Source organism: Thermobia domestica, chromosome 9 (genome assembly GCF_964235325.1).
Source record: "Thermobia domestica chromosome 9, izTheDome1.hap1.1, whole genome shotgun sequence".
Lineage (NCBI taxonomy): Eukaryota > Metazoa > Arthropoda > Insecta > Zygentoma > Lepismatidae > Thermobia > Thermobia domestica.
The window spans coordinates 223,601,416-223,625,588 of NC_137462.1; the positions used below are offsets into that span (position 1 = coordinate 223,601,416).

The following is a 24,173-nucleotide window of genomic DNA, read 5'->3' on the forward strand; positions in this document are numbered from 1 at the left end:
GACAGATCTAAAGGCAATTCCTAAAGATATAGGTCATTTTTACGGGCTTAGTCTCTGGAAGGCAGCCTTGCTTGACCAGAACTGAATGTTGTGACCAGAACTGTACAACTTTCGTGGCCTTCACGATGCATATTCACAGCCCTTCTTTTGCTAGCTTTGTGAAGTCGGAAAACGAATCTTTTTGATGTGCCCATTACATGTGCACTTTGTCATTTCGTCCTGCTTCAAGCAGATTAACAGCTCTCCCACTTTCATAATCAGATGAGCTCTTTCCATTATCTTCCAATACACTATTCACTTTAGATCATGAATTCTTGGATTGCCAACAGCCTCTACCATGTTGACTGTAGCTCGTGAGAACTACCGTCAGTTTCGGAGCTTTTTATTCTTTCTTTTCTTTTCTTTTCTTTTTTTTTTCTTTCTTCGATAACGACACTCCCAAGCGCATAACTGATGGTTCAACAGCTCACTAGTATTCCCTGCTATATTTATAACAAAATACAGATATACACCCATCTGAACAAAAGCTGTAAGTCAATATATTTGTGTTTCCAGCATTTGTCATTCAATATATTTAAGGAAAGGGATATTGCGTTTTGATTCAACTATGCACATATTCCATGCAATGATTTTTCCCATATTAGTATGTACACTTGTATACAAAATTTTTGTCGCATGTCTTTAGAAATTACGTAAATAGAAATAACTCTCTTTCTTATGATAGAAAATGTCACATGTCTTCTTCGAAATATGCAGAATAAGAAAACATATTTCAAAAATAATAATAATAATAATAATAATAATAATAATAATAATAATAATGAAAAATTGAGAAATACTCAAGTTATAATTGAGAAAAGAAATCTCCGAAACTTTCATCTCCAAATTCCAAGTTCAATTTTCGTAAACGTGACAAATGCGCAGTGAAATTTACATGGAGAGAGAAAATTTTATCCTTTATTAGAAATACAATGTAAATTTCTTATAATATTAGTGGGGGCAGGAGTTTTTCGCAATTTGAAATTAAATATTTCGCATTTGAAATTTAAAGTTTCGTATTTTGTCGCATTTTGAGATAAAATTTCTCATTTTGTCGCGAAGTAAATTATTTTACAAGCTCTAATATACAAACTGTAGTGTAAATTGTACAAACCCTAATGTAAGCCTAATATAATTAATAAGCAATAAATCAAACATGCTACGTAGGACAATTAAGTTATTTTTTATGCAGTTACTAACAACAAATTACTTCTTTCTTCTTTTAGAAGTCCAAAAACTTAAAAATACACTAGCACAGTATCATCACGATTGCCATCACAAAATACCACACATTGTATTAGTTATACACAGAAAACATATATACATGTAAAACCATACATACAATACATTAGTGCAGTATCTTCTAGTATATCTCGTCTGCAAATTATTATTCTGATGAAAAGTGCAGCATGTTGCATGTTTCCACATTTTCTTCTTTCATTTGTAACTTTCTATCATTGATTATACCAAACTGCATAAAAAAGTAAATAAATAAATAAAACTTTCACAATCAGTATTCGTTATTGGAAGCCATATTGCCGACAGGCACAAGTTACTTAAGTTTAAATTTTTTTCCCCTTTGGAAAATTGTACTTTTTATTTCTGTATTTTAACAACTAAAATTGACGTTTTTAAAAATTTGCAATTTTGCTGCACATTTCGCTCAAAATATCAGTTACCGTATCGCATTTTGTCGTGACTTCAAAATACCTATTTCCTTACTGAATTTGACATAGTTCGTTGGAAAACCGACTCTCGGCTTTGTCGGCAAACTTTCGTGATTTCCCAACTTGCGAAAAATTCCTGCCCTTAAATATTAGTTACTATACATATGGCATAGCTCTCTCAATCATAGGTATTAAACACTTTACACACAGACAAATGATTAATGAAATAAGCCACAAAATATGCAAAGCGATCAAACATTTTGTGTTACTGATTTCCTTGTATACGTCTATCAAGTTAGTGAATCTTACTTTCGTAAAGTGGTTGGTTACTCGCTAGATATATATATATATATATATATATATATATATATATATATATATATATTTTTTTTTTTTTTTTTTTTTTTCACGATCATCAGTTCAAACTCTACAGTAACTTTTTAAACAAAAGCTTGATTCTGTCAATTCGTTAAACAACAATGTTTTGTTGTAACAATGTTCGTTAGTATTTTACTCTTCATTCTAGTTGATTTGAATATTTCCAAATAATTCAGAATTATGACTTAAAAAAAAAAAAAAAAAAAAAACAATTACCAAGAATTTTGTAGAAACAAAAAAACTTTGTTTCTAATTACTATCATCACTGGAAGGGGAAACTTATAGGAAATTCAAATGGTAATTAATATATCACTAAACTTTAATGAAACTTTACTAAAATGAAACATTAACTCCGAATAGTCTCTACAAGTAATATGTGGAAAATGGATAAAAATAATAAACGTAAACTATTAGTTGTCGATTAAAAGTATAGTAGGGATAATTCTCAATCCAAGTAGAAAATTCACTCTTTGCGTCATGAAAATAATAAACACTTTTCAAAAATAATTGCAGAAAAGTACTGTAATTTGATAAAATTTACCGAGTGAACGTAGGTTAGCATAGCGCTTCGTAGTTAGAAGTCTCTAGGTTCGTATTTTGATACCAAGCATCCCGACTAGTGTTTTTGCAATACCACCAGGCGACTGCCGTGATACTTTTAACACGTAAACTTTGGAAAACTTTCTTTAAGAGTATGGTGTTTCGTTGTTAATGCTTCAGTGTAAAATGGACTTTTGCTGCATCGAAAATATTTTTAGTAAATAGACAAATATACGTATTATGTATAATACAATCACCGTGTCTTGATAGCTGATTGAGTACGTAACTGAAGTTATAGAACACTATTACAGTCAAATGAAGATAGTAGCTACAAATTATTTATTCTAATGATTTCATCGTCTCAATCATCAAATTACTGAGGTCCTGCTTTGTCCCTTGACCATGTGCAAACATCCATCCTAGTTGGTGCAGTTTTCATTATTTCAGTTTTCCAAGAAACATGTGTGATTCATAAGCATTACAAACACTCTATCAACGTTCGATAGGTTTTACGAGCTTTGTTGTGAAAATGCAAACACCGAAATCAGCGTCTAATCGAATAGTAGAAGCTATCTTTTGCGGGCGTCAACAATAATAGTAGTAATAATATGTAATATTAGTGTTGAATATATCTATAATATCTAGTATCACAAAGTGTACATAACAATGAATCTTATTCGAAAATGTTATATACGGCAAACATATATACTCAGTACTATATACTCGTCCAAATTGTGGGTTTAGTTCTCTAAGATGGATAATTTTGGAGACTCATCTAGTTGTAATTTCGTATTCCATATTCAAGGTTCTATCAGTTCATTAAGCATTTAAATGCCATCGACGAAATGAGTTCGAATAAAATTTTAATTTAAAGAAAACCAACAATAATTTTCATCTGGATCTGTATTATAAGTGTTAAGTTAACATTGTCTGTAACATGATATACTGGAGAAATGGCTAAACCATTCGAAAATAATTTTTTTGAACATAAATAACACTGTCCTCATGCCGGATTCTGATGACAAGACTTTTATTTAAATCGGTATTCTAAAGTAAGAGAAAAAGTTCTTACGTTAAAAAAAAAAAAAAAAAAAAAAAAAAAACCTTCTGATATTAGGAAAACAAAATTCGGTATATAAACTCCTTATTAAAAATAAGCGTTCATTTGTCAAGCGTTATCACAAATTCAGCTACTGATGCAGGAGTGGCGGCAATTTGAATAATAGATTTGCAAAATAGGTTTCGGGGTGGACAGCCACCGTATGCATGGGTCTTACCAGGTTCTTCCGTTTTGTCAGTTTTTTCATGCGATCATTATCATCCTTCTCATTATCACCGTCTCCCTTTGCCTCAGAGTGTGATCGTGGGACATTACCCCCCCCCCAAAAAAAATAAAATATATAACTAATATTTTTTCTTTATATAAACATGGACTATAAAGTTGTCTATCTCATCATCACAAGACAATGGCTGAACCTTCTGAAGTGAGCATAGTTATCATTTAGCTCCAGCAAAGTTTTCAGACTTCCTAACTGTGCTATGCTTAAACATCGAAAGTCTCCGTCCGCCTGTCGCCAGCTGTCAGAGCAAAAATCTTAAGATATCAAAAAGCTATATTTTTTGGAACTGATACAGCGTTTGAAGCATAAGTTCCACCTTCTCCGTCAACCTCAACCCCTATTCAAACCAAATTTGCTAAAAATAATGCATTTCGAGTTACATCGTTGTTCGCTATGAAACAAGAAACGGTAATAGAAAGGACAAACGGGTTTGGGAATCGATTTAACGTCTCAAGTAAAAGGACCATCTATCTCCATCCTATTACAGTATTTTACTAAAACGAGAAATGGTAAAAATTTACTAGTACTCCCTGCTTATATATTGCTGTTCGCAGAGCAAGAACGTTAAGAGACATCAATAATTTGTCTTTCGCAATCAATGAAACGTCTCAAGGAAAAGAAAAACACTTTCATTTCAACTTTTATCCCTGTATACAAACCGGGAGTTTTGGAAATCTATGATTTTCAATCACAACGCTGATCACAATATAAAAATATACGTCAAATTATATCTTAGAACCCACTTAAGATAGTCAGATCAAACACAATATATGAGCAAGTTGATACTAGTCCCAGCACCTTTGAAAATTTTGAATTTGAGGAATGGAAAAACTCAAATCTACATTATTTTAATTTCGTAGAATCCAGAATTTGTAACTGTGTAAAGAAGGCGGTAAATATGCACAGAATTAGCCACAAAATATCGACAAGCAAATATAGAATTCTGGATTTTAGTGGTCTCATTGTGTACAAATTGCAGTGTTACTGACAGCTCCTCGCTACAGCCAATATCTTATGTACAGTCGAGTTTTATAAGTTCACTTTCAATATTTCTCCTTACTACTGATCATCATAAGTTCGCTTTTTTTGTCATTTGGCTTAAAGTTGCATCAAATCTACAAATTTATTTGAATAAAAAAGAAAAAAAGAAAAACAAAAAGCTAAAATTGGCGTTCAAAGTGGCTCGTTTCTGACATTTTCTCTTTTCATGAAACTTCACCTCGATTCCTCACCCTGTATTTCCTCCATTCAGCCAAAACTTTTGTTATCAAAGCGAAACAAACGACATGCAGAACATACAGAATTTTGAAATTCAGAATCCATGAACCAGTTTCTGTTCAGTGTTTGAGTATTACCATGTATGAATAGTAAAGTGTAGTACATTATTGCTATAGAAAAATACCTACAAACACAGTTTGGTCACATAGTTTGTAATCACTGTTTCTGACGCAAATGTCCGTCGACATAAGTGTTCCATAAAATGTCTTTTTTTTTTTTTTTTTCGATGTCAAATTCATCTATTGTAGTTTTTTTTCTTTCTTCTTCTTCTTGTTGATGATTAAATCGCTCAAGAATCAGGAAGTGACACTGCCGTTCACTGCGGTATGGTTACCACGGGTGATGATTCTTTAATCTTAGTAGTGGAAGCCTACTTCGGTATCTTCCTGGAAGACTGAGTCGTTCCTGGAGTAGGTAGTGACTTGCTCTTAAATGACATAGAGTGGGTATGCATCTACAATTGGTGGCTAGAATGAGAGAATCTTGGGTAGGGTTGAAGCGATAGAAGTTGCGTTGCACAAACATGTGTAAAATATTCTCAAAATGCGAGACTTATTTCGAGAATGTTGTACTAGCCTTGGCACTAATTAGATCTCCAGGCTTCAGGGTGCGATAGTAGAGTGGTGGCACTTGACGCACTTTTTGATCTACTGCACATGCGCAAAGTGTTTCCTGTTCCGGTTCCGATTCATGTTCCGACTCATGTTCCAGTGCCTGTTCCGGTTCCTCCGGAGCAGTCTACGCGCAACGAGTAGCCTTTTATGACTATGAACACCATCGAACCATGCATGCGCAGAAACATTACAGTTCGAATTACACACAACAGCACGACTATGAACCTAGTAGAACGACCATGACACTGCCGGTAGTGTTTTTTCAACCATTATATAACATCAGGGATGTACTCGTTCTCTTTTACGAGAAGGTTTAATCAATGGCAACAGAGTAGAGCAGAGATTAAAAAATAACAACAGCACTGAACAATATAGCATAAGTATGGTTATTCAAATAGGTACGAAAATAATTTGAGCGACCCCAATTTCGCGGCAACCAGATTTAGTGATTTTTTGGTATTCAAATTTAGTAAATATTTACTCTCTTTACGATCCTGCAGTGACTAGTTCGATCAGTACAGTAATTTTAAAAAATAAACAAACCTTTATACTACAATATACCATTAACTTGAGAACATATAAAAAGACACACAAAAGAAAAGAAAGGAATTGCAACTTAATATCCTGCTTTAGACGAATATAGCCTAAATAATTCATTTTAGAAAACATACAGATTAAACAATATGCCAATAAAGAAATTTTCTAATTAAATAAACAGATGCTTATTTGGTGCAGCCTTAAGAGAATTTGGGTGGTATTACACTATACTTCGTTAACAATAATAGTCTATAATAGTACAGTTAGTTTCCAGATTAATGGTAGGTTTTACAAGAACAATAACAGCGGTTTTAAATAGGTTACATTGCGCAAGATTCTTCCAAATAAAAGCAGGTTATAACAGGATTTCGGCGGCATTACACTATACTTCGAAAACAATAATGGTCTATAGTTGTTAACTAATTTTCCGATTAATAGTAGGTTTTACAGGCACAATAGCAGCCGTTTCAAATAGGTTATATTACGCAAGATTTTCTAATTAATAGCGTGTAATAAATTCCACTTCATAAGATTCTCCAGTTGTCTTTTCTAAGTTTTAAGTTTATTATAGTGTACATTTTGTAGTCTACCAGCAGTAGTAGCCACACAATAAATGGCCGCTGAGGTGTCTACACTTTTTTCTCTTAGAGAGTTACTGGGCAAAAACAAAACAATAGCAGATAGATTTAACCAATGGTTCTACTGGAAAACTTGCACAATAACAATTTACTTACGGACATTGGAGATATTATTTATGCTAGTGGAGAACCAAGACTTCGATTTTAGAGCCAATTACACCACATTCTGTGATAATTTAATTCTTTTTAAGGTAAGCTCCTGGGAACTATGTTGCAAAGGACAAAGATTTAACAATAAATTTCTAATTAAGAATGCTTGTAGCTCCTTTAACACTTTTGTACGATCTAACTTCTCTGAATTTTCTTTAGCTTTACATGATGTTACGGCTGAGTTACCTTTCTTTTCAAATTCTCCTACAGAAAGATAAATAGAGGTACAGTAAATTGTGCAAAAATATTTGGGGGATATAACTAAAAAGTACAAGGATCCTATTATTATACCGTATAAAGTAGAATTAGCAGATGTACCTATAAAAAGATGATTAGAGCGTTTGCCAGAGATTCTACAACCTTTACAGACAAAATATTATTTTCTTCTAGATTTTGATATTACAGAAGATTTTGCAGGTATATTTATTAGGAGAGAAATGGAAGAGTATCTTATTAGTAATTTTAATTTTAGAATGGAAGGATCTTCTATAACTAATTTCCAGACTGAGAAGCCTGTTAACACTATTTGTAATAACGATGATTCCGTAGGCTTGGGTTGTCTTAGATGGAATACTGGTAATTGTTCTACTAAAATTTACGACAAATTTGCTTGCCAGATTACTTCTCCAGGGGTGTCTTAAAGTTTTGGGTAACCACCTAATTGATTTTATTCATTGGCCAGACAAGCGTTTACAAAGTTCTTTCGAGAGTAACTTGGCACAACAAAATGGAATTACGAGACTGGAATTTACTATTTTAACTATTCTATTGATGAGTGGACAAATTCTGATAAGTGGGATCCGGTACAAGACTGTTTAGATCTAATTTTACACATTAAAGAAAATTTTACAGAAGCTCCATTTTATAAAGTTCCGATTTCTAAGATGTGGATAAAGCCAACAGATACTTTGCAGAATAGTTGTTTAATAGTTAATGAGACACAACAGTTTTTAAGTTATGCTTATTGAGATAATTTACATACTAAAAAGTTAACGGACTTCCAAATAAAGTTGCCGAACAAAAGGGAGGATCGAAAGTAGTTAATAATGTTTTACTTTCTGATTTTAGTTTAAATGCATTGCCTATTAATACTATAAGATTTATTGCATTATCTTTTAATGCATTGCCTATTATAAGGTTTATTTACAGTCTATTAAGAAGAGAACTACATAAATGGAGGAGCTTAAAATACAACAGATGCATGCAGAATATCTAGATTTAAATAAGAAAACCGTAGAAGAAAGAAAAAGCACATATCTAGAATTATTAGCCGTTATTAAAGAGAGAGAACAAGAAAAAGAACTAAAGAATTTGTTTTCTAGCTTTTGGTGTGAAGTCGATATTGCATCTTATTTTATGTTTGCTTTTACTGTTAGAGAGTTTAAGTCTATATGTTGGTGCATTGGTAGCTAAGAAGAATCAATCGGAAAATAAGCTTGTTTGTTATGTAAAAGGTGGTTAAAAGAGTATGTTTTTAAACTCATATTTCAATATGGATTACCTAAAGAAAGAAGGATTTTGTTTTTTAAGGCATAATGAACTTACAATTGTTTATTTCCCAAACAATGTCAGTTTTGCTACTTTGGTAACAGATCGTGTAAATTATTTTAATGGTTATTCTTTTACATGTATTAGTAGGGTTACTGCAGACGATAAAGTTTTTAGGAATAAGGAGGAGTTTAATTGGAACCGTTATACATTTAGACGAAATTGATACTCTGTTAATGGGAAAAATACAAACTAATTTTAAAGTGAGATCTTGCAAAAGATTATAGGATTTAGAGGAAGGACAAAAATTATTAATAGAGGCTGTCAAATTATTAGAGTATAGAGGTAAAACTCGGTATGTGTCAAAGTTTGTAGGCATTTCAGCGTTATGCATGTCTAATTATTGGATAGAACACGAGCTTAAAAGTAAGCAACTGGATTCAAATATTAAGTTTAAAATAAAGCTTGGTCCCCTTAAGACTGCAACAAATAAACATAAGGAGAGAGCAGTATTTACTGTTGTTTAAAATAGACTTTTATCTGTTTTATTTTATGGTACATTTTTTATCCTAATGGTTTAATCTGTATGTATTCTAAAATGAATTATTTAGGCTATGTGGTCTTTTTAATATATTCCCAAGCTAATGGCATATTGTACTATAAAGGATTTGTTTATTTTTTAATCAGTGTACTAATTGAGCTACTCATTGCGCGGTCGTAAAAGAGAACGAAAAGTTACTAAATCTAGTTACAAAAAAATCACTAAATCTGGTTGCCGCCAAAATTGGGGTCGCTCAAATTATTTCCGTACCTATTTGAAATTCCATTTTGACCTCGAGCTGTCCACTTTTGTACATCATCTATATGCTGACCCGAAAACTAAATATGTCAAATGGTTCCCCACTTTAACCTCGAGCTGACCATTTTAGTACATAATCTATTTGCTGACCTAGTATTAAAACTAAAATTTTAAATATGTGGAACGGTTCACAAAATATACGGAACTCGAGCTATATGTAATCAGATATTTGACCTTGGTTTGACCTCAAGGTGACCATTTGGAACATCGATATGTCATCTAAGACATCAAAAATGGTCCCCATCAGCATCAACGACCTTCTGTCAACTTTCTGGAAGGCCATGAATTCCATCGCGAAGAATGTATTTGAACTTGCGTTTCCAAGGAATGGAACAGGTGCAGTGTCCGGGTAGTATGGGAGATGCTATTTTGTTTCCACATGTAGATTAGTGTGGCCCCGTAACAGGAAGACAGGCTCTAGAGTTTTGTATTAATGCTAGAAAATATGGTTATAGGAAAGCAGGGAGGGGTCTGTTGAAAGGGACTTTGTATTCACCCTGTACTTCGTCGGGGTGCAGAATGAGGGTATGCTCCGCTCTGCAGCTAAAAAACTACGCATAAGAGTCATATCATTTTGTTGAGCTCTACGAAATTGATTAAATCGAAATTATGTATGTCCTCGGTCCTTACGTGCAGAATACAAAAAAATCTTCACCGCCCCAAATTGAGGTTCTGCTGTTGTAGCAGAAAACCCGCCTCTAGCTGAAAAAAGTTTGCGGCCACGGCTATGTAATTTCTGTTATGTTAAATAAGAATTGCAAAAAATATGTCATAGTCTTATAAAAAATTCTACATGTAAGAGGGTAAAATGTAATTTTTGCTATTTTACATAAGGGTTCTAAGGTGTAAAATCAAGTAATTCTCTTCTATTAGCTCTGCAATGTTACATAGGGTTTAAAAAGTGTGCTAGTAGCTTTTAGTAATAGTCTGTTATATTATTTATGTTAAATATGTTCGCAGTGTGTTCATGTGCAATTGAAACCGGAACTGGCACTGGAACCGAAATTTGAACTGCACATACGCCTCCAAATGCTCCATAAACAACGTGTGTGTTTGTGTGGGTATGGGTGTTTGTGTTTGTGTCTGCAATTTTTAAGTTTTACGTCGCACAGATATGCCGAATAGGCTAAATAAGGCGGTAATAATGAAAAAGTGGAAATGAAACTCACGCACACTCACAGCGAATTGAGGTGTAATTGAATCCAGAACTGGCACTGGAACCGGAGTCGGAAGTGCTACCGAAACTGGAATTGGGAGTGAAACACTGATCCACCGCCCTGCCAGACTTTGGCTTTATTATTATTTAATTTCTGCTCCCTAAGGGTGCCATAGTTCCTTTTTGGACCAAAACAAGTGATCGTAAATGAGTGAACGATATTGTATATTATTTAGGGTCATAGTATTTTATATAAAGACTATAAAACTCGGCCGCTGATATCTTAATCGTTTTATGTTCGTAGTCTTCTGCTGCTCCTGTGTGTTATCCGAACCGGAACTGGAACATGAGTCGAAATTGGAATTGTACTTTCTCTACTAAATTGGAACTTTAATTTTACTGGCATGCGCCATCAAGTGCTCCATAAACTGTGTGTGTGTGTGTGTGTGTGTTAATCTCTGCTTCACTATTTTCGTCGTAAAAGACTGAACGAGTAAAACGGATAGACTTGTATGTTACTTAAGCGCCGCTTTTGCATTTCTGTATGCTGTAAGAGACTAGAGCCTTTCTAGACTTGGAGTTGAAATATGTGTTCATTGTATCCCTCTCTAGGGTTGCAAAATATGCCATAGGTTTCTGCATGTTGTCATAGATGCTGCTGCTATAGTGTTCAACTGGAATCGGAAGTTGAAGTTGGAACTAAAATTTCACTGCGCATGCGTTTAATTTCTACTACGTTGGAACTCTGCTTTCTTTCTTTCTTTCTTTTCTTTCTTTTCTTTTTCTTTTTCTTTTTCTCCGCAACCAACTGTTCCGTAAACAGTGTGTGCGTGTGAGCAGAAATGAAATTTTTAAGTTTTGCGTACCACGAATAAGACGACAATCGAAGTGAGAGCAAACCACTGCGAAACTGGACCAGTTATTTTTTAAATCTCTGCTCTACTATGTTCCCATAGTATTTTTTTCACACCAAAAACGAGTAATACGGGTAGCCATTGTATGTAATTTTGGGAATGAAAAAGTGGTCGTAAAAGTACATAAAAATTAAAATTGTCATAAAAGTACGTATGCCGTATAAACTGTAAAAGCAAAGACGACATTCGTATTTAACATGTCCGAGAACACCTACATACCGAGTTCTGTCCAGATTGGTTACAATTGTCACAAGAAGGGTTTTTCCCACATAAACTATAATACCTAGGTAATAATAAATATGCTATTCGTAGTCAGCATGTTCGAAAACCTCTATATGCCGAGTTTTATCGAAATCGGTTAATATTGTCATATAAAGGACGTATCCCACATGAAATACATGAGCTATGTAAAAATAAATATATACGTGATCAGCATGTTCGAAAACCCCTACATACCATGTTTCATCCAAATCGGCTATAATTGTAATAGATAGGACGCATCCCAAATAAACTATAAAACATAGGTAAAAATAAATAGGATATTCGTAATCAGCATGTTCGAAAACCCCTGTAATGTAACTGCTCTTCAGCTTGTCTAGACTTCAACTTTCAATTCTCAAAATAGCCTGCATCGCCACCACGTTGATATAAACGTGGACAAGTTCGAATCTGACTATATATTACACGATCAGAAGAGTCAGATAAGTGCAGAGGTAATAAGAGCAAGCACAGCTTGATTACGGTCACATCGCATGGGACATCAAACGCCGTGACTTATTAATTTCCGTTTAAACTATAATACTGACTGCATGATTATTAATATTATTCTGTTTTGTGCACAAGTATAATTACAAGAGTTTAAACCAAATAAAAACAAATTTATAGAATTATTTTTCAAATCGTCCAAATTTGTGTTTTGCATACAGTTTACTATATTTATTAGCAGTACAACGAATAATCCTCTCTCCACATTCAGCTGCTTAACAAAATTCTACAGATTGCTAACGATCTTCTATTATGAATAAACCAGCATATCGACAAAGTACCTAACAGTTCACCATTATTATTACTTAAAATCCCTCAAGGTTCAAAATTCATTTCATATAAATAATTACTCCATTAAATTCACGTTTCATTGTATACAGTTCCTAACCATTTTCATTCAAATTCATAATATTCATATTTATTACCATAACCTTGTGTATTTCATCTTATTTTAGTATTCAATATTAGACGTTTGGTACCTTCTTTACACAGTTGAATATGCTGATATCCCAAAATGTAATTTTGAAAGAAAAATGATATTGCGAGAATTATGTTGTGATATACTTAGCGATTACGCAAGATAGTCATTGAATATATGTTGCTGCTGCTGAGGTACTGAAATATAGAAGTTTGTTTATATTCAAAATTTACTAGAACAGAAAAACAAGCAAATCGAGAATAAACATCAACTATCGACAGAATATATTGAAAACCATGGCTAATCGGAAGCTTCCCTTCTAAGTCCAGACAAATCTTTTCATGTAGGAAATTTGCATTAATGTGGCACTTTTCAAGTTTTATACGCCGGTTTGCAGGTTTAGATTTTGCACAAACTAAACAATTTTGAATATAGCTTATCATATCCTTTTTCAATGTTCTCCAGTAGAATAACGATCGACAGAAGCAAGACATTTCTTTTGTCCAAGTTGACCTTTTTGATGTTTTCGTTCAACTATTTTATTGACCATAACTTGGGGTACCACTAAAAGCCAACTCCCCGTTTTGACATTCTTTACAAATATTAAAGAATTATATAGCTTAATGTATTCGGACGAAAGCTATTTTCAGCTATTTTCTGTTTCAAATTATGACAATAACTATCTTCCGATTGCTTTTCCAACATTTCCTTCCAATCGTGAAGGTTAGGCTCTTCTTTAAAGATAAAATTGCCGTATAGTTGATACATATCTTTCACCTGTTGTCTTGAACTTGAATCAATACTATGTACATGCTTTGCGTCTGGGGATATTTTCCGGTCGCAGGTTCCTACCCTTGATTCTGTAGACTGCGGGGTTTTATTTCAGGCGAGTATCTAGTGAGGACTTCCGCCACGAAGTTATCTTTTCCAGAGACATGTTCAAATTTCAAATCATGTTTTTGCAGCTTGAGTATTATGCGTATTGTTCTTGAATCAAGATTTTTTATAGAAAATGCGTAAGAGCACGATTGTCGCAAAGAATGGTGGTCGTTCTTCCTAGTCTATAGGTTGAAAATCTCTCACACAAAAATAGAACGAACAAAAGTTCAGTTTGGAAAATTCACATAGACATTTGGTGTAATTTTAAACGTCGACTAGCATACGCTATTACGTTGATATCATTTCCTTCCTTTGAATATTGTCCAAGATATCCAGCTAGATTTTCGGTGTAGGTATCACTGTAAAGATGGAATTGTAATTCGAAATTTAGTTGACTTAAGGCGGGATTTGTACTAGCTATTATTCTCAATTTATTAAATTTCTCCAAAACTTCTTCAGTTAACTTAAACGGTACATCTTTCTTTAACAATTGATAGAAGGGAGCAGTAACTTCCGCATAATTTGGTATATGCCGGTGTATCCATCCTACGATTCCTAAGAAAGATTTTAGATGCTTTCTATTTCGTGGAATGGGAAAACATCGTATTGCCTCCGTATTCTTGGGATCTACTTTTATTTCGACACCATTTACCACATGACCTAGAAATTTAATCTTATTTAATATCCAATTACATTTTCGGAAATTAAAAGAAAAAATTCCTGTGTCGAATATTTTCATGATCTCTAGGTGATGAAAATGGGTGTCTAAATTTTTCGGAACAAACAGCCATCGAGGTAGACAGTAACAGGAGGCAGTATCCATTCCGAAAAATTTGTTCATCATACTCTGGAGAAAAGTTGACGATCACTTCAAACCCATTGGAGGAACTTTCATACAATATTGCCGCCTAATTATTTACAAAACTGGTATATCTGTAGGAATCTTGATGCAAAGGTAAACCATAATAGCCGGAAGCACAGTCGAGGGAAGAAAAATAAGTTGCTCCAGATAACTTGGCTAATATATCAAATATGGGTCCTATCTGTACTTTCGGAGATATTACCTTTGTATTCAAACCGCGTAGATCCAGCACTGGCCGTACTCCTCCTGATGACTTCCGAACAAAGTGCATAGAATTTCGGTACCGTGACATTCTTTCCTCAGTGATGTCGTGCTTTACCCACTGATTTAATTCCTTTTCAAATTCAGTTCTCACTAAGTGATGTATACTATATAGTTTTCCCACTACTGGCTCTTCATCTGTCAATTGAATTTCATAAGCATCTGTTTTAATTTTCCTGGTATTCCGTAAACAGGTATCTATAACGTTTTCATAAACTTAATAATTGAAATTTTTTCTCATTATTTAGATCATTTCTAGAATTTACCATCTTCTCAAGTTCTTCCTCTGTTACATTTATATTCTGATTGTTTTCTTTCAATTCAGATTCTTCATTTATTTCATTTATACCCATCAACATCTATCGAATCCACAGACGGAAGAGATAGTTGTATTACATTCGGTTCTGAGATATCAATTTGTACTCTGACAGGGTGTCTATCGGCCACGAACGTCACGAATGTCACGAAAAGTCACGAAATCAGAAAACGGTCATGAAAGTCAAGAAAAAGTTACAAAATTTAGCTTTTAGGTCACGATTGTTTTAAAATCTGTACAAATATAAGCAGAGATTTGAAAATTTTGTTCTATGAAACATCAAAGTTCACCCGCAAAAATGTGTGTGGTCGGCTTTTGATGCTACCAAATCACAAGCAAAGCACTCTTCTATCGCTTGCATGAAAATTCGGCCTAATTCGGACCTAAATTCGCTCTCGAAAATCATACGAAATTTTATGCTTTGGTAAAGAAAAGGTCACGAAAAAGTCACGAAATTTCATTTTGGAATTTTAGTAGACACGCTGTCTGAGATTACCATTATCAGTTAACACAATTTTCTGTTTATCATTGTCAGTAACATTTCGAAATTTTCTTAGATACGGGCATCCTAACAATAGATCGGGCTTTACATTCTTCATCAGAAAAAAGGCGTTTCAAAGAGGTTATTCTTTAGTCTGAGATTTATTATTTGGAGTCCTTTCACTTGGAAACGTTGCGAACCGGCAACGTTACCTTGTATCATGGGAGATGAATAACAGTAGGATTCCAGAGGAGGATCAGAATTTTCTACCTCCTCTTCAATAGCAAAAGTCATTTGATATTGTAGGCTCTCTGTAGAGGATTGGTATAACTTTGTGTTTGTTTCGTACAAAACAGTGTAATTAGATTTTGATGCAGGGGAAAATTCTCCATCGCAGTCTCCTACCCCTGATTCTGCAAACTGCGGTATTAGTTAACAGATTCTGGAGTCTGGGTAGAATTTTGCACCACCGTCGCGTTTACTGTAGGACTATTATTCTCCGGTTCAGTGTTTCGTTGTTTTATTACTGGGTCTCACACAGTTGTTTTCACGACCTCGATAATCTTGACGTTTATTCCACCACAGTTGTGGAGGACCATACAGACGCTGGTACCATCCTCGGTAATTTGTTCCGGTATTATAATATCGATTATTCCAACTGGGTTTCCTGAATTGATTTCCTATCGGAAAGGTTTCAGACGGTTGTTCGTTATTCTCATTTTCCTCCGTTTGGGAAGACGAATCTATTTTATGCGCTTAGCATAATTTACTCTAGGCGGTCTTGGGAATGTATGGCAATTTCCATAATTCTTCCAATGAGATGAGCCAGTATCGTTCCAAGGCTCATGGAAATATTGCTATCCATTATACGAAACAGAAGATCATCGATATTTCGGCTCGGATTTGCACGGAATATTTTGGCGTCTTCCGGCGGAATGCTATCTAAAATTATGTCCATAAGTTCCTGATCATCATGTTCCGTTGTTACGGAATGGTACCGTTCCACTAACGCCCATACGAAATCAGTGACCGATGAATATTTGTCTGTCAGATTTCATGAAATGGATACGGCGCTTCTTTGCCCGTTCTAGTCTTTGTGATAGATATTGACGCTTGAAACTCTTAATGAAGTTTTGAAATGTACGTAGTTCAGGTAATACACTTCGAAACAATGCGCCGGCTCCTTTCGTCATACGTCTTTGGGCAATGACCAGTTTTTCTTTGTCCGTTAAACTAAACAGGTCAATGGTTTGGATAACTTCTTTAAGAAACGTCTTGGCTGAACCGTTTAACTGTCCATCAAATCTAGAAAAATAACTTCAATCATTTAACGTGATTCGACCTATTGTTCCCAAAGAAGTATTTATCGGTTTCTCGTCCACCGCGCGTTCAGATTTATGTACAGTTAGCTTATTAGTGTTTAACCAATTATTACCATTAGAGATATTTCCATTATTAGTCAGGGTAACTTCCACTCCACAAAATGAATCAACACTTGATCTGCTTGTCATTAACGTGTCACTCTTTTGGTAGTTCGGACCATTACTAGTAATGTTTGTTATAGTTGTACTGCACACTGTTGCAGAGCTCAAGGCTATCAGTACTATCGGGGAATTGCTGTGTCCGCTTCCTATCCTATTGTCGTCCTTAGGAATAGGGTGCGGTACTCGAGTTCTTATTTCCTGCTCTAACTTCTTTACTTGGTTCTACAGATCATCTTCCAGATTTTCTATTCTGCGGCTATTCTTTTCTATTTTTTGTTAGCTCTCTTGTTCACTCCGAATAGTGACGATGTTTATATTCATCTTATCACAGGCCTTCACCATACATTCCACGGAGTTTTCAATTTTGTCCAGTCGGTTTTCTGTTTCTTCTTTCCGTTTGTGTATTCTTTCAACTTATTTTTTCATATCCTCAACAACCACATTCAGATCTTGTCTTAATTCCGCCTTAAGTTCTTTCGCAAAATTATCCATACGATTGGATAAGGCGTCCATATTATTATTAACCTCTAATTTAAATTGTGACAATTTCTCAACATTTGTTGATTCTTTATTTCAATTGATATATTACATTCCTTTGTCATATTTGTGGTTTCTTGAGAATCCTAGGTTGCCACGGATTCCATTAATATATATACGGCATTTGTTTTTTCCTTATGCGGATTGCTTGGTCTCATAAATAACAGTTCTCCGCGAGTCGTACTTGCTTCTTCTTTTTTTTCCATCCTTCATTCGTTTCTCCAGTTTGTTCTTCGTCATCACTTTTATTACTTTCGTTGTTATCCAATTCATTTATGGGTTCAATACTTTCACCTTCTCTTTGTTTGGGCGCTTTCGAAGAACACTCGTCACATGTCCATTTACCCTCATCATCACTCATATTTTCACACTGTTCCTCGTCAAGATTCAGGCACCGGTAATGGAAAACATTTTTACATTCATCGCAAATAATTGTCTTATCGCGAGAGTTCACGTTCCTTCTACCACATTTCTTAATGGCAACTATAGCTCATTACAACATTTTAAAAGTTGCTTTTCTTTATTCTCCATTTCTTTGACAGTTTCCAGAGACTTCAGCAGCTCTCTTTTCACTATCACAGCACACCAATATTTTTCCACTAAATTAATGAGATTTCAGTATATAGCTTAACCTCATACATAAATCCTGGCTGAGGTTACGCCAAATTTGTACTGCCACTGCTCTTCAGCTTGACTAGTCCTCAACTTTCAATTCTGAAAATAGCCTGGGTCGCCACCACGGGTTGATATAAACGTGGACAAGTTCGAACCTGATTATATATTACACGATCAGAAGAATCAGATAAGTGCAGAGGTAATAAGAGCAAGCACAGCTTGATTATGGTCTCATCGCACAAGACATCAAACGCCGTGACTTATTAATTTCCATTTAAACTATAATATTGACTGCATGGTTATTATTATTCTGTTTTGTGCACAAGTATAATTACAAGAGTTTAAACCAAATTGAAACATATTTATAGAATTATTTTTCAATTCGTCCAAATTTGTTTTGCGTACGGTATACCGAAAGTTTACTATATTTATAATTACCAGTACAACGGATAATCCTCTCTCTACATTTAGCTGGTTAACAAAATTCTACAGGTTGCTAACGATCTTCTATTATGAATAAACCAGCATATCGACTAAGTACCTAACAGTTCATCATTATTATTACTTAACTTCTAACAAGGTTCAAAATTCATTTCATATAAATAATTACTCCATTAAATTCACGTTTCATTGTATAAAGTACCTGACCATTTTCATTCAAATTCATAATATTCATATTCATTACCATAACCTTGTGTATTTCATCTTATTTTAGTATTCAATATTAGACGTTTGGTACCTTCTTTACACAGTCGAATATGCTTGCATCCCAAAATATAATATTGAAATAAGAATGATATTGCGAGAATTATGTTGTGATATACTTAGCGATTACGCAAGATAGTCATTGAATAAACAGATGATCAGAAAAATGGAAACACCTGTAGTTGGCAACACGTCAGATGTACGGGTTGGGAGTGGTGTCGTTGCGACCGCAGCGCCCGACCGCTGGAGGGCGTTAGGTCGGTCTCCATACTACTTCAGGCGCAGTGGAACAGCAGTGTCCCGTGGCTGCAGCAGACGGAAGTAGTGTAAAATGGGAGACCTCTCAGATTTTCAAAGAGGGCAAATTGTTGGTGCGCGGTTATGTGGAGTGAGGTGACGGCAGTGGCTACTGTGTTAGGTGTGTCGCGTGGGACGGTGTCGAAGATGATGACGGCTTATACAACACACGGGAAAACCACATCGGGGAAGGGGAACAGTGGGCGGAAGAAAATCATGAGTGACAGGTCACGCCGAGTATTAAAGCGCATTGTCACGTAGAACCGTCGTGCCACTGCGGAGCAAGTGACCGAGGAACTCAATCAGCACCTCCCCCACCCTGTTTCAACAATCACAGTCCGCCGCGAATTACATTACATGAACTTACGGGGTCGTGTTGCACGGGCCAAACCGCTCATCAGGGACCATAACGCTTTCGCACGCCGCAAAGGGTGCCGCGACCATGCAACTTGGACCGTTGGGGACTGGAAACGTATGATATGGTCGGATGAGTCATCCTTCACCCTATTCCCAACCACGGGCCGTGTTTATGTGTGGAGAACACCCAAAGAAGCTTATGATCTGCAGTGTCTCCACCCAACTGTGAAACATGGCAGCCGCTCGGTGATGCTGTGGGCCGCCGTATCATGGTTTTCATTGGGTCCTGTGGCCGCACTTAGCGGACGAATCACTGCCAACGATTATGTCGCAATTTTAGGAGACCCGTTTTGCAGCGTGGTTTGAGGAACATCGGGATGAAGTTCAACACCTCCCCTGGCCCGCCCAGTCCCCAGATCTCAACATAATTGAACATCTGTGGTCCGTCTTGGAAACACGACTCCGGCGACGATTTCCACCTCCATCCTCTCTCACAGAACTGGCCGATGCCCTGCACGAGGAATGGTGTAAAATTCCACTTGCTACCATTCACGACCTCTATGCCTCTATCCCACGTCGCATCAAGGGTGTTCTGAAGGCGAAAGGTAACCCGACACCATATTACTCTGGTAAGTTGCAATTTCGTTCAGGTGTTACCATTTTTCTGATCACCATCTCGTATGTTGCTACTGGTAAGGTACTGAAATATAGAGTTTTGTTTATGTTCAAAATTTACTAGAACAGAAGTTTTGACATTACCTTATGAATCAGATTATATATTATATAATTGCCGAAAGAAGGGCCTAAGCCCTTAGAATGAACTTTGTAGCTTGACATATAAAATAGTGTCATTTCAACGTCAAAATTCAACCTTAATCCGTAAAATAGTTATGTTATTATGAATAATTACGTAGGTCTTCTCAGATTTCTTTATCGTTTTTATATCTTTTCAGGTATTTCGAAATTTTGTTAAATATTTTCCTTTTTAAAAAAAATTAACTTCAAGTATTACAGTTATTTTGTTTACAATATACAAAGTAAAAACTTTCTCCTTTTTTTATTCGAATTTGTTCTTTTTCTTCTAATAGCGTAATTACTTTTCTTTTTAAATTGGAAGTTTAAATAATTAATAAAACAATTAGGTTCAGATCAATAATAACCTAACCAGTTAACATAATAAAGTCAGAACTTTAGGAATTAATACACATTAAACATAACGAATAATTAAACATATTAACCTGTTAAATATCATAAAGAAGTAACTAAACATAATTACAGTTTACAAATTCGAGAGACACTGTTAGACCCAATGCTGGTGCATAACATCCCTAAATACCAAGTTTTGTCCAAATCGGTTAAAATTGTTGTAAAAGGGCGTACCCCACATAAACTATAATGTAATATCTGCACTACACGTCATAGTCATAAAAGCCTGCAAAAACACCGCCGCGAATGTCATACTGGTGCTGCTTCTGTGTGTTACCGAAACCGGAATTGGAACAGTAGTCGGAATCAGAACTGTAATGTTTTTGCGGATGCCTGTTATTTATACTAATTGTAATTTTATTGGTCGTGCGCTACCAAGTGCTCCGTGAACCATGTGGTGTTGGTGGTGGTGGTGGTGGTGGTGGTGTGTGTATATGTGTTTTAATCTCTACTTCACTATTTTCGTCGAAGAAGAGTGAACGCATAAAACGGATGGACTTTGTATGTTATTTAGGCGCATTTCTGCATGTGGTCATAGCTTTTCTAGAATATGTGTTGCGTAGTGTGTTGCTGTTGTGCCGTAGACTTTCTTGCGTAATCTTAGAAAGTCTGCTCTGTTCATAGTTGGGTGCAACTTCTTCTGTGTTATGTTTTGGAACCGGAACTTGTACTCCAACTTGAGTCGAAACAGTTTGCTCATGCGCTACAAAATGCTCCGTATACCAGGTGTGTGTGTGTGAGAGAGAGTTAGAGAGAGACCTGGAAAGGAAATCACACGTAAGCGGTGCGCGAACCACTGCTCTACTATGCTCAATAGGAGTTGGAATATGTGTTCATAATTCTATGTTGTAGTCTGTTGCTGCTGCTGCTGCTGTGTTCAATCGGAACCGGGAGTGGGAGTTGGAACTATATTTTCTACTAAGATGGAACTGCCAATGCGTAACCAAGTGTATGTGTGTGTGTGGGGGGGGGGGGGCAACCTGAGTTAAGTTCATTAACTGCGTATCTCTGCCTGGTTTATGTTTCACATCTTTAAGGACCTAGAGTTTGGTTCTCGGTTGGACTCTTTTCTTTTCCAAAATTTAGATTTTTTTTGTACACATTGTTTATTGTATAGAAAAACATTTTTATTTTTTTTTTAAATTTCAATTTGTCTCCCTGGTATACTTTTAACCCATAGAAAACAATGAATCCAACAGGCCTTCTTCCGTGTGAACTTTATTATTACTGCCCCCATCTTTACCGTCTCCTCAACCTAATATCATTTGTTGCCTTAACATGCACCAAAAATATAGTATATTATATTCTGTAGTCTCCTAATTTGAAAGTGGATATATGAAGTGTTGATTTAGAACTTAACGTTGTGTTTAACTTCCTATTTCTTTTCTTTCCTCTGAAAACGATAAAGCTTCTAATGTACTTTCCTTTACCTGTGATCTTTAATAGCCCTCCTGATTAATTTCTTCGCAGTAATTTATTTTTCCTTGCTCGCTGTGGGTGCATTTATTTCGGCCGCGTCTTAAAGCTTACATATTCACTTAAGTAAGCACCCTTATTAATTTGTTTATTTTAATTTGTTAAGAAATAAGCTGGTATTTCATGAAACCTAGATTTCTCGGTTAGCTTTGAAAATGATGCATATAAAAATTTACTTCCTGTCTATTACACAACGCTTATATTGTAATATTTGCTCACAAATTCTCTGTTTCTTTTAGCTTGAAATGGAAAAAGCACTTCTGGATGGAGAATGGCAGGCACAAAAAGAAAAATTACTGCAAGAGGAGGAAAGACTGACTTTCCTCAAAGCTAAAGTGACTCAATTGGACGAAGATATAGAACTATATAGAAAAGCTGAAGCTGAACGTCTCACTAAGTGCAAGAAGCAGTTGGAAGTTGCAGAAAGTGAATTAAAACGGTAAGAAAAATTATAACAATAAATTCCATTGTTAGACAAGTTGATTCTAGGTAGATGGTAATATCTTCCCATTATTTTCTGAGGGACGTAAGAAATTCTGGGGAAAGGAATACGAAGACTTACAGAAAGAGTATAGTTAAATTGACCGTTTTAATTGGTTTTGTGTTTTGAGATAGATAGATACATGTGGAGAGTGAGTGTCGTAAGAATGTTAGTGGTTTTGTGGGGGATCGAAAGAGGAAACGTAGATGGTTGCTTGTGACAACTTGCCCGTTGTTCACAACTTAGCATTTCTTTCCGATCCATAATTGCGCGCTTCCTAACATAATCTTAAAGCCAAACAGCACCTGTATCATCAGTTTTTACTTTTATTATGTACGTGAGAATAGATGTTTCAGTACTGATGGATTTTGAAAAACATACATCTACTCCAAGACCTCCCATACAGGAAATCTGTACTTGTTCACCATATCGACCCTCAAACACTATTAGAACATCATCATCTTCCTCTCTAATGAAACATCTAGCGAGAGCGCTTGTGATACTCCGTGTTTAGTGTGTATTATCTTTTTATCGCTGTTATTCCATTTCTCCTTTAAGAGTCAACCATAGTTATTTTGATGATAGCCGATTGTTTCGGAAATTTTCTACCTGAAGCAAGTTGAAAAACATATAGTTTTAAACTTTTTTTTCAGAACTGTTCATCTTGAACCGTCATAAATCAGTATGGAGTGACCCTTTGACATTCTGCAATCCGAGCTTCGATAAGTCGTGGCATCGATACAAACAGGTGTTCGATGTTGTTATCATAAATCGCCTTCCACCTAATTTATACTCGAGTTCACAAGAAATTGATACGCTATGTTCGAGGGCAGTAGTGAACAAGGATAACCCCAATTATATCCCACATATGCTCCATAAGCAACATATCAGGCATCCGCGTAACGCAAGGAAAACTTCGCTTCATCGCTTCTCCAAATTTCTGGATACATGTAACCGGCCATTGTCTGGCTGAACTAAGGTGTCCGGGGGTACCTGAAGGAACGTTATTACTTCCTTTTCCAGGACTTCCAGTATCTAGAGATCACATGTGAGGTACCCATGAATCCATTGTAGTTGAGAACGCGCTTTGTACCAAATGGGGTTTCATACACTTATGTCGTTTTGATCTCCAGAATGCACGGTGACAGCTCTTGTGCTCACCAAAATAGCATCGAACAAAATTAATATTAGTTTCCACTACAAGCTATACTATGGATATATATACTGTCCCACAGCTGCCTACAGGATTTCCAGCGGTCATTTACAGTGCCAACCCAACGTGACGAAAGGCACTCTTTCAGAAATCCAGAAGTACCATAGTCCGAACCTCTATACTTTAAATGGGAGATCCTGAAATGGAGTAGCATGGAAATGAATTGCAGGTGGCATTCATCGGTAAAAGGTCAGCGTTTTTTTTTTTTTTTTTTTTAATTTA

The 24,173-nt window shown here is 35.5% G+C and overlaps 1 protein-coding gene across 5 annotated transcripts in view; it reads left to right on the forward strand.

Moving 5' to 3' along the window:
• Positions 1 to 24,173, forward strand: part of LOC145660611 (pleckstrin homology-like domain family B member 1) — an 865,216-nt gene that overhangs the window by 467,723 nt on the left and 373,320 nt on the right. For all 5 annotated transcript variants that reach the window (XM_081725879.1, XM_081725875.1, XM_081725878.1 and 2 more), the window contains exon 9: positions 22,497 to 22,696. In XM_081725879.1, coding sequence (XP_081582005.1) covers positions 22,497 to 22,696 — 200 coding nt within the window. The remainder of the gene's footprint in view (positions 1 to 22,496; positions 22,697 to 24,173) is intronic.